This window comes from Corythoichthys intestinalis, chromosome 11 (assembly GCF_030265065.1).
Source record: "Corythoichthys intestinalis isolate RoL2023-P3 chromosome 11, ASM3026506v1, whole genome shotgun sequence".
NCBI classification, from domain to species: Eukaryota; Metazoa; Chordata; class Actinopteri; order Syngnathiformes; family Syngnathidae; genus Corythoichthys; species Corythoichthys intestinalis.
Genome location: NC_080405.1, coordinates 43,404,167 through 43,418,679, shown reverse-complemented (window position 1 = coordinate 43,418,679; position 14,513 = coordinate 43,404,167). Strand labels below are relative to the sequence as shown.

The 14,513-nt window shown below is 39.3% G+C and overlaps 1 protein-coding gene across 2 annotated transcripts in view; it reads right to left on the bottom strand.

Moving 5' to 3' along the window:
- atg2a (autophagy related 2A) overlaps positions 1-14,513 on the bottom strand; it is a 54,610-nt gene that overhangs the window by 21,147 nt on the left and 18,950 nt on the right. For both annotated transcript variants that reach the window (XM_057849899.1, XM_057849900.1), the window contains exons 14-29: positions 14,090-14,245; positions 13,735-14,011; positions 8,783-8,855; positions 8,506-8,680; positions 8,289-8,431; positions 8,050-8,171; positions 4,814-4,974; positions 4,533-4,665; positions 4,168-4,352; positions 4,003-4,083; positions 3,788-3,894; positions 1,264-1,356; positions 1,125-1,195; positions 547-623; positions 249-419; positions 53-179 (exon numbers count right to left, since the gene is read on the bottom strand). In XM_057849899.1, coding sequence (XP_057705882.1) covers positions 53-179; positions 249-419; positions 547-623; positions 1,125-1,195; positions 1,264-1,356; positions 3,788-3,894; positions 4,003-4,083; positions 4,168-4,352; positions 4,533-4,665; positions 4,814-4,974; positions 8,050-8,171; positions 8,289-8,431; positions 8,506-8,680; positions 8,783-8,855; positions 13,735-14,011; positions 14,090-14,245 — 2,152 coding nt within the window. The remainder of the gene's footprint in view (positions 1-52; positions 180-248; positions 420-546; positions 624-1,124; positions 1,196-1,263; positions 1,357-3,787; positions 3,895-4,002; positions 4,084-4,167; positions 4,353-4,532; positions 4,666-4,813; positions 4,975-8,049; positions 8,172-8,288; positions 8,432-8,505; positions 8,681-8,782; positions 8,856-13,734; positions 14,012-14,089; positions 14,246-14,513) is intronic.

Below are 14,513 nucleotides of genomic sequence, written 5' to 3'. Positions count from 1 at the left end.
TCAGCTGTTGCTTGCCAAGCATTGAGACCATGATTTCTAAAAACTGTCCAACCTGGATTTATCCTTTCGTCCTGGTGGCTCTTTTCGGTGTCTATTAAGGCATCAGTCAGATCACACTGGTTGATCTCGGCGGTTTCAGCAGCATGGCAGGGCAGCACAGAGGCGGGGGTCTCAGACAGCTAAAGACAAATTTTACATCTCAAGGCTTTTTTCACATTAATTGTTCTCTGGTAAAAAACAAGCCTTACTGGTAGCTTCTGGCCAGCTATTTCGGTGGGCGAGGTGTGTCGAGGAGGCGGGTGCAGGTCACCCTGGGACACGAGGTACTGCAGCACATTGACCAGGGCGGCGCAGGAATCGGCACACGCGTGGACGTGGACCACGTTGTTGGAGCAGCGGAGCTCAAACAAAGGCTGGGTCTGGAAAAAAGTGAATGTTGGAAGGAGTAGAAAGTACATAACTTAGTGTGAAGTATTTTTGTAAGACCTCACGTAAAGAATCATTGCATTACTGCGAGTAGACTATCATCAAGAGAATAGCGCTCACCAGCTTTCCTTCTGTGCTGCCTTTCCATGTGGTGATGGCGAGCTCCAGGAGGTCAATGTCCAAAACACAAATATAGTCTGTGTGACACAAAGAAACAGTGTGAATCCAGTGATAGCAATCCTCATTTGAGGGTGTTAATCGTTTCCATAGATTTTGGTACATTGACTGAGTTTTGACTAAGATTCAATGTTCATATGCCGTGGAATGTAAGTGTACAGCTTTTATATATTTACGCAAGTTCTTTTGTTCAAATCTTCGATTCTAAAAGCATTTTTTCTGCCTTTTCTTAACAATAATTAACCAAATCGAGCACTTCAAGAAACTGAACTGAACCATAAATGCATTTTAGTGAACCATTACGCCCCTACAAAGAACAATTGATGGCGATGCTTTGAGTTTGGCAGCTCAGGTGGAAGCAGAGTGCTTCTCTAGTTCAAAATGGATTCAATCTAATTTATTTCCTGAAAACGTGACACGCAAAAGCCCTTAAAGACAATATAACAAAAGTTGGTTTCTGAAGAATACTGTAAGATCAAATGTTATTTTTATTTTTTTTAATAAGTGGTGTTAATACGCACCCCTCCTCAGATCCACAACGTCGCTATCACATTTGTCCGAGAGGTAGAGGGCAGAGTCATCCAGGATGAATCTAAATGATATCAGAACTTCACCACAAGTTTATACTTACTTGATGAGATAGAAGAAGCCAGGTTTTACCTGAGGTGGAAGGTGGCTGTGTCTACAATGATATTACTGGACAGGGAGAAAGACTCTGCCGTCAGCAACATTCGAAGTGGCAGATACAGCGGCCTAGCAGACAGAGAGCAATGGGGAAGATGTTTTAAAAGAATTCAAGAAATTTAAGACGGGTCACTCGGATCGTAAAGTGTATATCCAGCCAAAAAGGGTTCATGTTTTTAGCCACTCAAGGCTGATAGCACCATGTTACATTTGGTTCCTGGCTTGCAATCATTTTATTTGTGTTGCTTGGGTCCAAACTAATTGAAAAAGTGCCACTAAAAAGATGAAAGTTTGGTTTTGCTAAAATGGTGTACCACACGCATGCTATTTTTAGACCGTGACGTCGCATCGTAAAGCGGAAGTAAAGCCGAAGTGGGACATTATAGACCCGCCCTCGCATAGAAAAACGTAACTTGTGCTACTTATCTTCGGTAATCTTTCAAAAACGAACATGGCGATCACACATTGCTTTTTTGGAAATTGTAGAAACGATTCTAGACATTACCACATATGAAGGATGTTTTCCTCATACGTTTCTGGAAACCAAAAACTCGGGAGGAAAAAATGTGAAGACTGAATCAACTTGCGCGGACTTAAACACCAGCTCGGTGAATCCATTCACATTTCATATGCAGTAAACATTTTGTTGGGTTGGCATGGTCTTTCAGAGGACAAAGAGGTAAGCCATTTTTATATTTTTAACTTATTTTTTAGCGTAACGTTGTGCCGTACTGCTTCTGTCTGATAAGAAAAGAATTACAAAGGAATCTGACTGCCACTGTTACTGTTTCTGTTATATATATATATATATATATATATATATAAAAAAACTTTAGTAAGGGGGAAGTGTGAATAAATTATAGAATTAAGATTTGTTATCAATGAAAAAATTAAAAGTGTTCGTTGGCTGTCACTGAGTAGCATTTGCGATCGCTACACAAAGCTAACCAAATTACCCCCAAGAACGGTCAGAGACGTAGGACAACCAGAGGATATATAAGAAAGACAGGGCTGATGGTAAAGGATAGCTTGTTGAAACAGGAGAATGTCATTGTCAGTCGCGTCGATAAAAAAGCTAAAGCTATGCTTAGGTCGGCTCGTTTTTTTTGTCTTTTTCAGCCTTCGACACTCAAGCCATCTCTTAAACTGAACATTTTTATGTTCTTCCACATCTTTGCCAGTGAATTTTCGGAGAGAATTGGTAGGTTTAGCTCTGTAAACATCTCCTTCGTACACGATTTCCATTCATTTCCTTTTAGGGACAAACAGTGGCATGTTAGCACTGCTCCTTAGCAACAGTAGCTAATGACATGAATATTAATGAGCGTAAGTGACGTGTTGCTTGCGGTATGCCATTCGAGGCTATATTAAAACATTACGATTTTACGTCGTAGTTATGCAGAAAATAGGTTAAATGTAATTTCTTCGTGTTTCAGGTCAAACTAAGTCTATAAAATAAGGAGGAAAATGTACATATATACAAGCATAAAAAGTACAAAAGTAAAGAAAAGTGGAAAAGTTGTGACTACCAGTGTTGTTTTTGGCAGCTAATACTTGTTAGTCCTTCATCTAGTTTTTTCTTGACGAAAACTTAGACTAATTTCGTTTCGTTTTAGTCAACGTTTACTCAATATTTTCGTTTGTAAATGTGAAAGTTTTACTCCAAAAATAAATGAATAAATAAATAAAGTATTTCGATTGAACATTGACAGACAAGCACATATTGTCCTATCTACAAGCATTGAGAAATCCATCATGTGATAAAACACACTCAGCAGGAAACAGTACATTATTTTCGATTAATTATACCCACCTGGAGGCCATGAACTGTTTGTATAAAAAAAAAAATAAAAATAATAATAATAATAATAATAAAAAGTTGTCCAAGAGTTGAAGAAGATGTTTTTAGTTAGCATTAGCCCAGCGTTAAAGCGAACGCGAAGTCTATGCTAACGTTACATTTAGTATGTGATGATCACTCAGCACAGATCTTGAAAGGCTGAAGCAACATTGTATATTCTCTCTTGCCAAGATAAGAAGACAAATCTTACTATGCGTGTCTCAAAACAAGCAATGGGGAGACTGGAAAGGACACTAGTGGGTGAGTTTGGGGGCCGCAGCACATCACATGAGTGACACAACCAGATACTGCTACGATGCAGATTAACTACACATATAATGTCACACATTGTGAACATGTGCCGGAAGTCACGGAACCTATGGCGCATTTTCATCTCGTTCTCGTCTCGTCAGATGAAAACTATGCGTTAGTCTCCCAAGACACGTTTTTGGCTCGTTATTGTCTCGTCATCTTCATGAAAAAAATTGTTGGTCGACGAAATATTTTCGTTATAGTCATCAGTGACGAAAACAACACCTTGTGACCACAAACACAAACTTTCTGGGAAACGTGTTTTGATATGTCAATGCGTCAAAACAAATTACGAAATACCACTTAGAAACTGGGAACAATATATGTATTACATGGTGCAATGAATACCTGTAATCGACGGCACATGTAGCCAAATGCGTGTGAAGGATGGTGATGACGGCGGGTGCAGTGTATCCCAGAATGGGGTCGTCAATGACATCCAGGAAGTCTAGCAGCTGGAACATAGACAGAACTGAATTCATCTCAACACTTGTTAAAATACCCATCCAAAATGTTTTAAACACATTGAAACACAAGATAATGTTCCAAACAGTTGAGGCTACCTGCTCGTGCCAGCTGTGATTGGTCTGGGTCACATAATGCCGCATGGTGGCACCCTGTAGTCGAAGTGCGACGAGGAATTCCTAACAGGTGACAGATTCGGGGTTAAAATAATTTTTCGATGAGTGAAACAGGCTGTTTTATCGGATATTTTAGGGGGGACACACCTTGACGTTCCTTTGTGGGTCTAGAGTAATTTTAATAGCTGTGGACAACATCTGTGGTTCTGCCTCCCTGCCGCTTAGGCTGCTGACTCCCACCTCGGTGGGGTAGATGGTGGGGTCCAAGTACTTAGGAGAAGTGAAGTTTGGCATTTCTAACCGTGGCGGAATAGCTGTGTTTTTCACTACAGCTACATAAACAAACACACAGACAGACACAAAAGAAGTTAAGAATCTTATTTTCTTATTTTCTATGTCAGCTGTCTTCTACTGTGAACGTTTTACTAGGTATGACTATTACCACACAAAAAACATCTCATGTAAGGGGCCATGGAGACAAATTTTAAGAGTCTTTGAACGTATGTGCGTACCTTTATGGTGCAGCTCTACTCGTTGACTTTCCAGACACAAGTAACTGAGATGTGGGTCATTCTGGTGCTGTGCTACACTGAATATCTTCCCTCCTTCCAGGTCAAGCACAATTTCTCCATGAGTCTGGTCCTCCTGTATACATTTCATCAAATAAAAGAGACAAGCAGTCAAGTAGAGTCATTTGACTTTAAAGTTTCCATGTTTAGGCGCGCACAATTTTGATCCCTTGTAACTAGAGATTGCACTGTATTTTTATACGCTTTACAGCCACTTGACTGACCTTTTTGTCTGTCATGGCTTGAAGGCGACCTTTATCAATGACAACAGTAAGGGAAAGGAGGCTCAGGTTGTGGTCAGCATTGTGCCTGAGTGCCGACTTTGTCCTTCTTGATGGTTCATCAGCCAAGTAAAACTGAGGCTCGTCTTCCTCCGAATCGGAATCTGTAAAACCCGGAGACAGTAGAATCATGAAGTAATCATATATACTGTATTTTCCAAACTATAGGGCACACCTAAAAGCCTTCAGTTTCCTCAAACGCCGACAGTGCGCCATATAATCCGATGCGCCTTATATATCAGTTAATCACAGTAGTGGATGAGGTCCTCACTTTTAATTAAATCAAGTAAAAGCACAAATACAGGGGCAAAAAAATACGGTACTATGAGTATAAGTATAGTTATACTATTACGATAGGTAAAAGTATCTTTAAAAAAATTACTAAAGTAAAAGTACAAAAGTACTTGCTTTAAAATTTACATGTAAAAAGTAAAGTAAGTGTTTTCTCGCCAATTTAGGCGACAATTTGAAAAATAGTAGAGTAAAGAGTGATGTAAAATGTGGTGAAGTAAAATATACTTCATATTTGTACTCAAGTAAAGTACTGGTACACAAAAAATGTACTTAAGTACTTTTACTTCGTTACATTCCACCACTGGTTAATTATGGGATGAAATTCCCTTGAGCGCAGCTCCATCTACTGGGTGCATAATGCAACCCTCACCACTACCCATTGCAAAAAAAATGTGATTTTATACGACATTTTAAGCGACAATTTGAAAAGTAGTGGAGTAAAAACTACAGATACGTTCTGTAAAATGTAGTGATGTAAAAGTAGTACTTCTTATTTGTACTCAAGTAACGATAAGTACGTACTTTTACGTTACATTCCACCACTGGTTAATCATGGCATGACATTCCCTTGAGCACAGTTTCATCTACTGGGTGTGTAACGCAACCCCGATCACTACGACTACTACTACTGCGCCTTATAAAAAGGTGTGCCCTATATATGAAAACAGTTTTAAAATAGGCCATTCACTGAAGGTGCGCCTTATACTCCGATGTAGGGCTGCAGCTATCGAATATTATAGTAATCGATTAATCTATCGATCAGTTAGTTCGAATAATCGGATTACGAACATTTAATGTGTTGCAGAATACATTTTAGGATATGTAACACAACCAAGTATTTATGCATGCAGTAATATTTATTTTGGCTTGCTAATATTACACTTTCAAAAAACCATTAAATGAGAACACAAAAGAAAATTACTGAGTGTTTCTTCAAACTATGCAGAATTGAACTTTCATTTTACAAGTGCAATGAATGCATTTAAAAATGAATTAAAATACCCGAGCTTAGCCTCAAATTGTACAAAATAAATAAATGAGAATTTAAGTATAACAAAAGAACAATTGGCTAACTTGTATAGCAAAAGTTTAACTTTCTTCTTTTTTTTAACAATGCTCCAAAGAAATGGTTCAAATGCAAATTCCCACAAAAAACTGCTAGATATACCTCAAAACTAAATCACGAATGCATAAACAAACATATTAGGTCAAACAAAAATTTAGCTTCTGTTGCTCTTAACAGGGAGCAGCTGGATTCAGTCATGTTAGATGAGTTATGTCATATTCACTGATGCCACTAGAAGGTAGTGTATCCAGCCAAATCAAAAAAAGTAAATGTAAACGCTTTTAAAAGAAACCATTACAACGCCACGGTAATTAAACAAATCCTCGACGCAGCAAAACTTGATTCGGAGTTTTTTTCTAGGGTTGCAGCTATCGAATATTTTAGTAATCGAGTAATCGACTGAAAATTCTATCGATTAATCCGAGTAATTGGATAAAACAAATATATTTTTAGGTGAAGAGCAATTATAAATATACGTGAGAAAACAAGACATTTCATCTAATCTTTAACCATTTTCAGTCAATCAATGTCTTTATTTTCGATGTATATTGTTGAAAACAGCCAACAATTGCATCTCAGATGTAACGACAATATATATAAAAAAGACTAATTCACTGCTTTCACTCAAAAAACCTTTAGATCTTATTAAAAAAAATATATATATATATACTGTACACCTAAAAATGCTGTTACGCTTGATAACACACATCGCTTAAAAGTTAAGATTTTTTTCCCACATGTTTCAATTGAATTTCTATTTGTGTCAAGCCATTTTTAAGTTCTAGTTAAGTTTTAAGTTAGTCTAAACTGTAAGTCCTGATAGGATTTTTAGTTTTTGCAGTGTTCAAAATAAATGTATGATACAGGCTGTATTGGAGCATATTAGGGACCAGTGCTACTTGGTGTTTTATCCAGCAATGACTACTGAGCTAAAATTGATAGTTAGCATTATTGAGTTTTTATTTTACACCCTCATCACTCCACAACGCTATGTTATGTTAAAGCCTGTATGTAAGACACGTTAGCCACGCATCGACAGTGGTCATAATTAATAGAAACCTAGCCCTCCGCAGGGGTAACGTTACGTGAGCTAGTGACAGTAACGTCAATCTTATTTATTAGCGCTTAGCGCTCTTTATTAGCGCTTAGCGCTCTACTGCTTTAAGATGGCGGCTGTTTACTAACGCTGCCCAGACGCGGCCGAGTCTGTCATTTCGCATCTAGTTCGACATACATGTGATCTCTATGAGACTCATCAGACGCTACCTGCTATCAACGTAGCATCGTGCGGGCTAGTATTTAGCAACGTCGGCGTCGTTTGTAGCGGCTGTCGGCTGCGGTAAGTTTTTTTTTTGCTTCTTCCTCTTTGCACGTGACATCAGCACGTTGTCCCGCATTAAAAGTTGTCTGAGCAAAACGTGATGCTTAGAGCTGTCAAAATAAACGATTACTCGAGGTGAATAAAATGACTCGGATCAGTTATTAAACTCGAGTTACTCGAGTTGCTCGAGTATTCATTTCAGCTCTATTTTTTTCTAATTGAATTACTGGAGTTAATCGATTAATCGTTGCAGCACTACTCCGATGCGCTTGATAGTGCGGAAAATATGGTAATCCTACACTATAAAATAAATAAATAAATTAATTAATTAAAATACAATAAAATAAAGTCTCCCGGTCCAAATGGATTAACGTCTAGTGCCGTCAATGGCAGCCAATAAGTTAATTCATTTTTACCCAAGCTGATCAAATGACACAAGTGTATCCTACATTGTGGAATGTAAGCACCATTGTGAAAAAAATCTCAAATAGAACTCACCGAGTCGAAAGGCCGACTTGCAGAGTTGGAACTCATCGTGCTGTTGGCGAGAGTGCATGGGGCTGTTTGCTGATGGGGTTGCAGGGGGAGGTGGCTCCCACATCAACAGGTCATTATTGATCCTACAGAAAGAGGTACACATTCATTAATACTAGTTGTGACTAAAAGCTCGTGATACACGTTAAAACTGAAGAAAAATGTATTTTGACACTCATGTTTTTCAGATACAAGCACACCACCTGTTGTAGATGCTTTGGAAAGCCTGCTTGCTGGGAAGAAGGATGTAGGCTAGTGGGAACTTAATATCCACAGCACACTGACACTGAGCCACGCACTGGGCCTGAAACTGACGCATCTCTTCGGGGTCGGCGGGGATCACCATCTGCAGAATCGGAGGGAAGGAGCCAGTTACTGTACATGTGCTGTCAGATTGAAGTTTACGAGTAAGTGACGCACCTCCTCGGTCTCAAACATGGTTCGGTTGGAGGAGAACGGCGAACTTGTTTTGTCGTTGAGCTCACAGTGGCTTTCAAAGAAGGCTGCCCCAAGGTCTCGGGCTACACCCAGGTTCAAGCCGGACAGACCCGCGGCAGGGTCCTGTGTCTCACCTCCACGCACTCGTATTGATAACCTTACAGGTGGTTTGTGAGTCGATTAGGATTTGCACTACTTCAGGTAATAATGTGATGAAATTAAAGTCAAGGTTGATTAGTTGCTGATGACTGCCACTCACCTGGGCAGAGAGTCAGGGCTTTTTTTCACTCTAATGCAGGGGAAGGAGCCGCCTTCCCAGCCTTCATACGACCCTAGTGGGGGAAAAAAAAATTCATTGACAAAGATTTTAGTGGAATGGAATAAAAACTGTAAATAAATGAAAAAAATAAAACTGATTGAAATGGCATTGTGTGTTCAGAAGACTAACTAAAATGTATTTAAACATTTAGAAATTTAATACACCAGTCTTCGTGCTCCAATTTTATATCCCGAATCATTATTTACACAAGTCAATTTATATTTTATATAGGTGACCATGCACCTGCCAAATAATTAAAAGTAAGAAAAAGTAATACTAACTAGGGCTGCAGCTATCGATTAATTGAGTAGTTAATTAGTCGATGAACTATTTAGTTCAAATAATCGATTAATCGAATAAGGAACATAAAGAATTAAAATACCTGAGCCTCAAACGTTTTAAAAAAAAATAAATATGAGGATCTATGTACAACAAAAGAACAGTTGGCTAACTTACATAGCAAAAGTCCGCTAGCTTAAATGCTATAAAATGTTTAAATGCTAATGTTTTTTAAAAATTCTCTTAAAAAATGGTTCAGGCACACGTTCCCACAAAAAAAGGCTAAATATACCTATGAACTAAATTACTAATGCATTGGAACAAAAAAAACATTAGCTGAAACAAAAACCTAGCTTATGAGGGTCTTAACAGGGAGTAGATGGTTTCAGCCATGTGAAATGATGTAGACTAGAGGGCCGTGTATCCACCCAAATCAATAAAACTAAATGCAAACACTTTCAAAACAAACCATTACGCCACTTTAATTAAACAAATACTCAAAGCAGCAACATTTAATTAGAATCTTTTTTTCTAATCGAATACTCGAGTTAATCGATTAATCGTTGCAGCACTAAAACTAACACTTAGGGATGCATCAAAAAATAAAATTCTTGGCCGAAACAGAAAAGCATGTGATACATGAAGTTTAAAATTTAAGCGCGAAACTAATAAAAACCAGCAAATCCACTCTAACGACCAATGTTGCTTTCGTCAACGATGACGGTAACGAAAATATTTCGTCAACAAACAATTTTTTCATGACAATGACGCGCTGAAAATGTGTCTTGGGAGGGTAAAACATAACGAAATGGATGCCAGTTGTCCTCTGATGAGAAGAGAACGAGATGAAAATTCGCCATAGTTTTGGTCATCGGTTCACAATGTGAAATATTTTCTTATCATATGTTTAGTTAGCACAGATCTTAGCAGTGTTTGTTCATGTCACTCGTAATGTGCTGCCCCCCCCGCCCCTGACCTTTCTACCCCACCGTGAGCCCATTCCAGGCTCCTTTTGTGAAACGTGTCAGGTGCTGCCTGGTAAGTTTAGCTTTCTGATCTAGGCTAAATATGTCATGTTGCTATAGCTTTTAAAGGTCTGTGCTGAGTGATCATCACACACTAAGCTAACTTGTAGTGTTAGCGTAGTGTTCGCGTTTTCATTTGCATATAACAAGGTGACTCAGTGAGTGTCTTCTTAAAACCTTGGAAAACATTTTACATACAGTTCGTGGCATCCAGGTGAGTTTAACTGATTGCAAATTATGTGCTGTTTTCCTGATGAGCGTGTATTATCATCATGAAAATGGTGATGTCCGTGTAGACTACAATGATGTGCTGGTATGTCAATGTTCATTCGAAATTGTTTGAAACCTTTATTTTTTTTCATGGACTAAAACTTTTGAAGTTTATAGACGAAAACATTTTGAGAATAGTCGACTAAAACTAGACGAAATTTGTCAGAGTTTTCGTTAAATAAAATTTGTCATAGTTTTCGTTAACTAAAACTAGATGAAGACAAACTCATTTTGAAATGACTAAAATATGACTAGGACTAAGTATTTCCATCCAGACAGATAATTTTCTCCAGGATATTTTGTCGACTATTTTTATACCTGTCCACACTTCGTTTAAGGTGCATTTAAGGCAGTGCTTCTCAATTATTTTCTGTTACGCCCCCCCAAGGAAGACGTAAATGTTTCGCGCCCCCCCCCAACTCTCTGCCGCCACTGTAAATAGTATCATTCGTCTATATTACTATTATAAGTACGCCTCAGCCTAACATTGTGTCCTTTTTTTTCTATTAAAGAAAAAAAGTAACATAGATCAACTTATAATAAAGTATAACTTTTTTAACATTGTGTTGCTTGTAACAGAAAAGACTTAATGCGCATCAATTTGCCTGAAGTTAAAAAAAAAAAAAAAAAAAAATGTCACATCCAAACTGTAAAAATACACTCAAGGTACATTTTTGACCATTTGATACTGAAAAATAAAATGTAATAAAATCAGTAAATAATAACAAATTCAAATTGATTAGAAACATTTACTCTTCAGGACAACATGCCAAAAAATTTGACCGAAAAAAAACAAAACTGAATAGAAGGGGGGAAAAAGGTCTCTGGACAGAAGGAAAGTTTTTATTTTCGCTGATTCACCACAGTGCTCACTGGTTTACTGATATAACACTGACAAAGCGGGACGATTGTGACAATTGGCAATATTCGGCACATTTTCGCTGAAAAACAATCAAGCGGCTTGTCAATGAGATTGAGGTCTAATGTCTTTAAGTGGCGTCTTAACTGATTTGGCTTCTCCGCTATAATCATTTTTAGACTCAGTAAACAGTGGTCTTTCCTCATTTCCCACTATATTAAAAGTCAAAGGCAAACGGCCCGAAAAAAAGCGCATTCTCGGCGGCCGAGGGAGAACCGTAGGTGAGGGCGGTGGTCGTGACGATCCCAAGCCGAAAACGGCACTTCTCGGCCGGACACGTGAGAAAGACAGTGGGTCGCTGCGTGAGTCCAGCTCTGCATGAGTCTCTTCCGTGTGCTCTTGCTTACTTCAAAAATACTGCACGCACTTTGAAAATGAGAGCGCCACTGCCACCCACGGAGTGGATGTGCAAGTACACTTTATTCTAGTACGGCAAAAAAAAAAAAAAAAAAAAAAGCATGTTCCCCGAGGTCACTCGCGCCCCCCCTGGCATCGCTCTGCGCCCCCCTGGGGGGGCGCGCCCCACCATTTGAGAAGTACTGATTTAAGGGCACCCCCGCTTCTGCAAGGTAGGCCTGCAATTGCGAAAACTACGCATACATAAAAAAGAGAAGCCTCATGTGTTACGTCATCGCCCGCGCGGTATACCTCTGAAACGGAAACTCATTCCTAGCCCGCAGCAAATTTTGAAATTATTACACCTTCTAGACTGTCATTACTTTTGTGGTCACTTTTTTTTCTCGTGATCGCAATTAAACACATCACACAGGAGCTAGAGTGGAAGGGAGAGCACGCTCTGCTTTTACGAGCAGGCGCTGTGTTGCAATTGAAATAAATATTTATAAAACAACGGAAGCCTGACATCATTACTTGGGATGTTACAATCGATGCTCAGTTGCGCTCTCACCACTTGGAAAATAACAAATAGAAGCATATGGTGCGGCGCTGAGTATATTTCCTGGAAACAGCAGCCAGGACTGCTTGTGCATAAAAGTTGCGATCCTGGAAGTGGCAACAGATTTGACAGGCAGAAATGTCTGGGGAAAAAACTGATCGTGCTCCTCTTTGACTTGGGGTACCACGCAGGTCACTTTTCGGGGTTAAATTTTCCTCGGTCGGCAATGAGTTGGAAGGGGACAGCCCAGCAGCTGGCTGATTGGAGACAACCCGGGAGACGAGCTCCGTACAAAACGCTCATCTCCACCTCATCCGCTATGGGAGGACCTCAAATGGGCACTGAATTGAAGCATAGTATTGAGACGTAGTTTTAAGGTTCAAGAAAAATGTATGAGGAAAAAAAAAAAAAACTGAGCATGAATGCCGCGTCGTGATCGTTCGCCTCCATTGTTTATGATGCTGTCATGCCACACTAAAAACAGCGACGGCCTTGCGTCCCTTCCGAAAGTTGTACGGAGACAGCAGTCCATATTAGGCGTCGCGTAGGCGGCAGGTAACATTACCCGCCTACATTATTCGTCTAACAACTCATCCCGATAAGAGGCACACTAGTGTAGCCGACATGCCGTACAGTCCAAATAATTACACGTTTAAGGCCATTATCCGTCCTAGTGTAGACGTAGCCTAAGACTAAGATGAAAATTAAAATGGCTGCCAAAAACAAGACTGCTAACAACTAATGAAAGCTAACTAAATTAGAAGAAAAACATTGTCAACTAAATAAAAATGTAGACTATAATAAAAAACTAGGGCTGTCAAACGATTACATTTTTTAATCGAGTTAATTACAGCTTAAAAATTATTTAATCGTAATTAATCGCAATTCAAACCATCTATAAAATTTGCCATATTTTTCTGTAAATTATTGTTGGAATGGAAAGATAAGACAAAAGACATATACTGTATACATTCAACATACTGTACATAAGTACTGTATTTGATTATTATAATAAATCAACAAGATGGCATTAACATTAACATTCTGTTAAATTGATGAATGGATAGAACGACTTGTAGTTCTTAAAAGATAAATGTTAGTACATGTTATAGAAATTGTATATTAAAACCCCTCTTAATGTTTTCGTTTTAATAAAAAATTGTAAATTTTCAATCAAAAAAAAAAACTAGTAGCTCGCCATTGTTGATGTCAATAATTACCCAATGCTCATGATGCTGAAACCCATAAAATCCGTCGCACCCAAGCGCCAGCAGAGGGCGACAAAACACCAAAAAACACGAGTAACAAGTGGACATGACACTGTGCTGTCATTTTAATCTGTTTGAGCGGGGCATGTGCGTTAATTGCATCAAATATTTTAACGTGATTAATTAAGAAAAATTAATTACCGCCTGTCAACGCGATAATTTTGACAGCCCTATAAAAAACATAAACAAATCAAAAACTATTATAATGCAATCTAAAAGGTCACATTCGCTCTCACCGTGCAGATCTGCAAACGAAGCTTCCAGCAGCTGTGTGAGGCAGGGGGCCGAAAGCTGGCCCTGGCAGGGCTGCCCGCACTGGAGGTCCGGCGCTTCTTGGTGCCTGAGCTCCAGCTCGGTCAGTTCCAAAACCAGCGTCTCCTCTCTCACCTCCCTTTGGCTTAGGGGGGGCTGACGCTCAGATGGAGGTCGCAAGTCCGGAATGGGGAAACGAAGCCTGAGGATGGCGTGCGGTGCGAGGAGGGAGAATGAGGAGTACAGCTCGGTGCTCTGCGTCTGAGGCGGGACAACCGAATGAAGTCAAACGGGGAGTTTTTGTCACGCTGGTGGAATGAGCGAGGGTCTTTTTTCTACCTGGAGATTGTCAGGTCCAGTAGGCTCTGCGGGGCAGTGGCTGAAGGCCTTGCTCAGGTTCCCCAGCCGAGTGAGGATATCCAGGTCTAACTCGGTGCTAAGATCTTCCAGCTCCACTCGCACGACGCTCTCACGCCGAATCACCCGCTGCTTCCCCTGCGATTAATTATGATAATAATTTACAAATATTGCTTCCGAAGCGGTACTAGTGCCGTTTTCAAACCTTTAATTAACAAAAGCACAGGTACAGTCTTTTTACTTTTTTTTTTTTGTTTTAATTAAATTCCTATAATACCGTGTTAACGTTCGAACACAAATCATGTGATCTCATCTAAATTTAAAAATAAAATAATAAATAAAAACCCATTGTGAAATTTGGTCCTGTTCAGTTGAACACAAGCTACTGTTTTATTGTTGGAAGAAT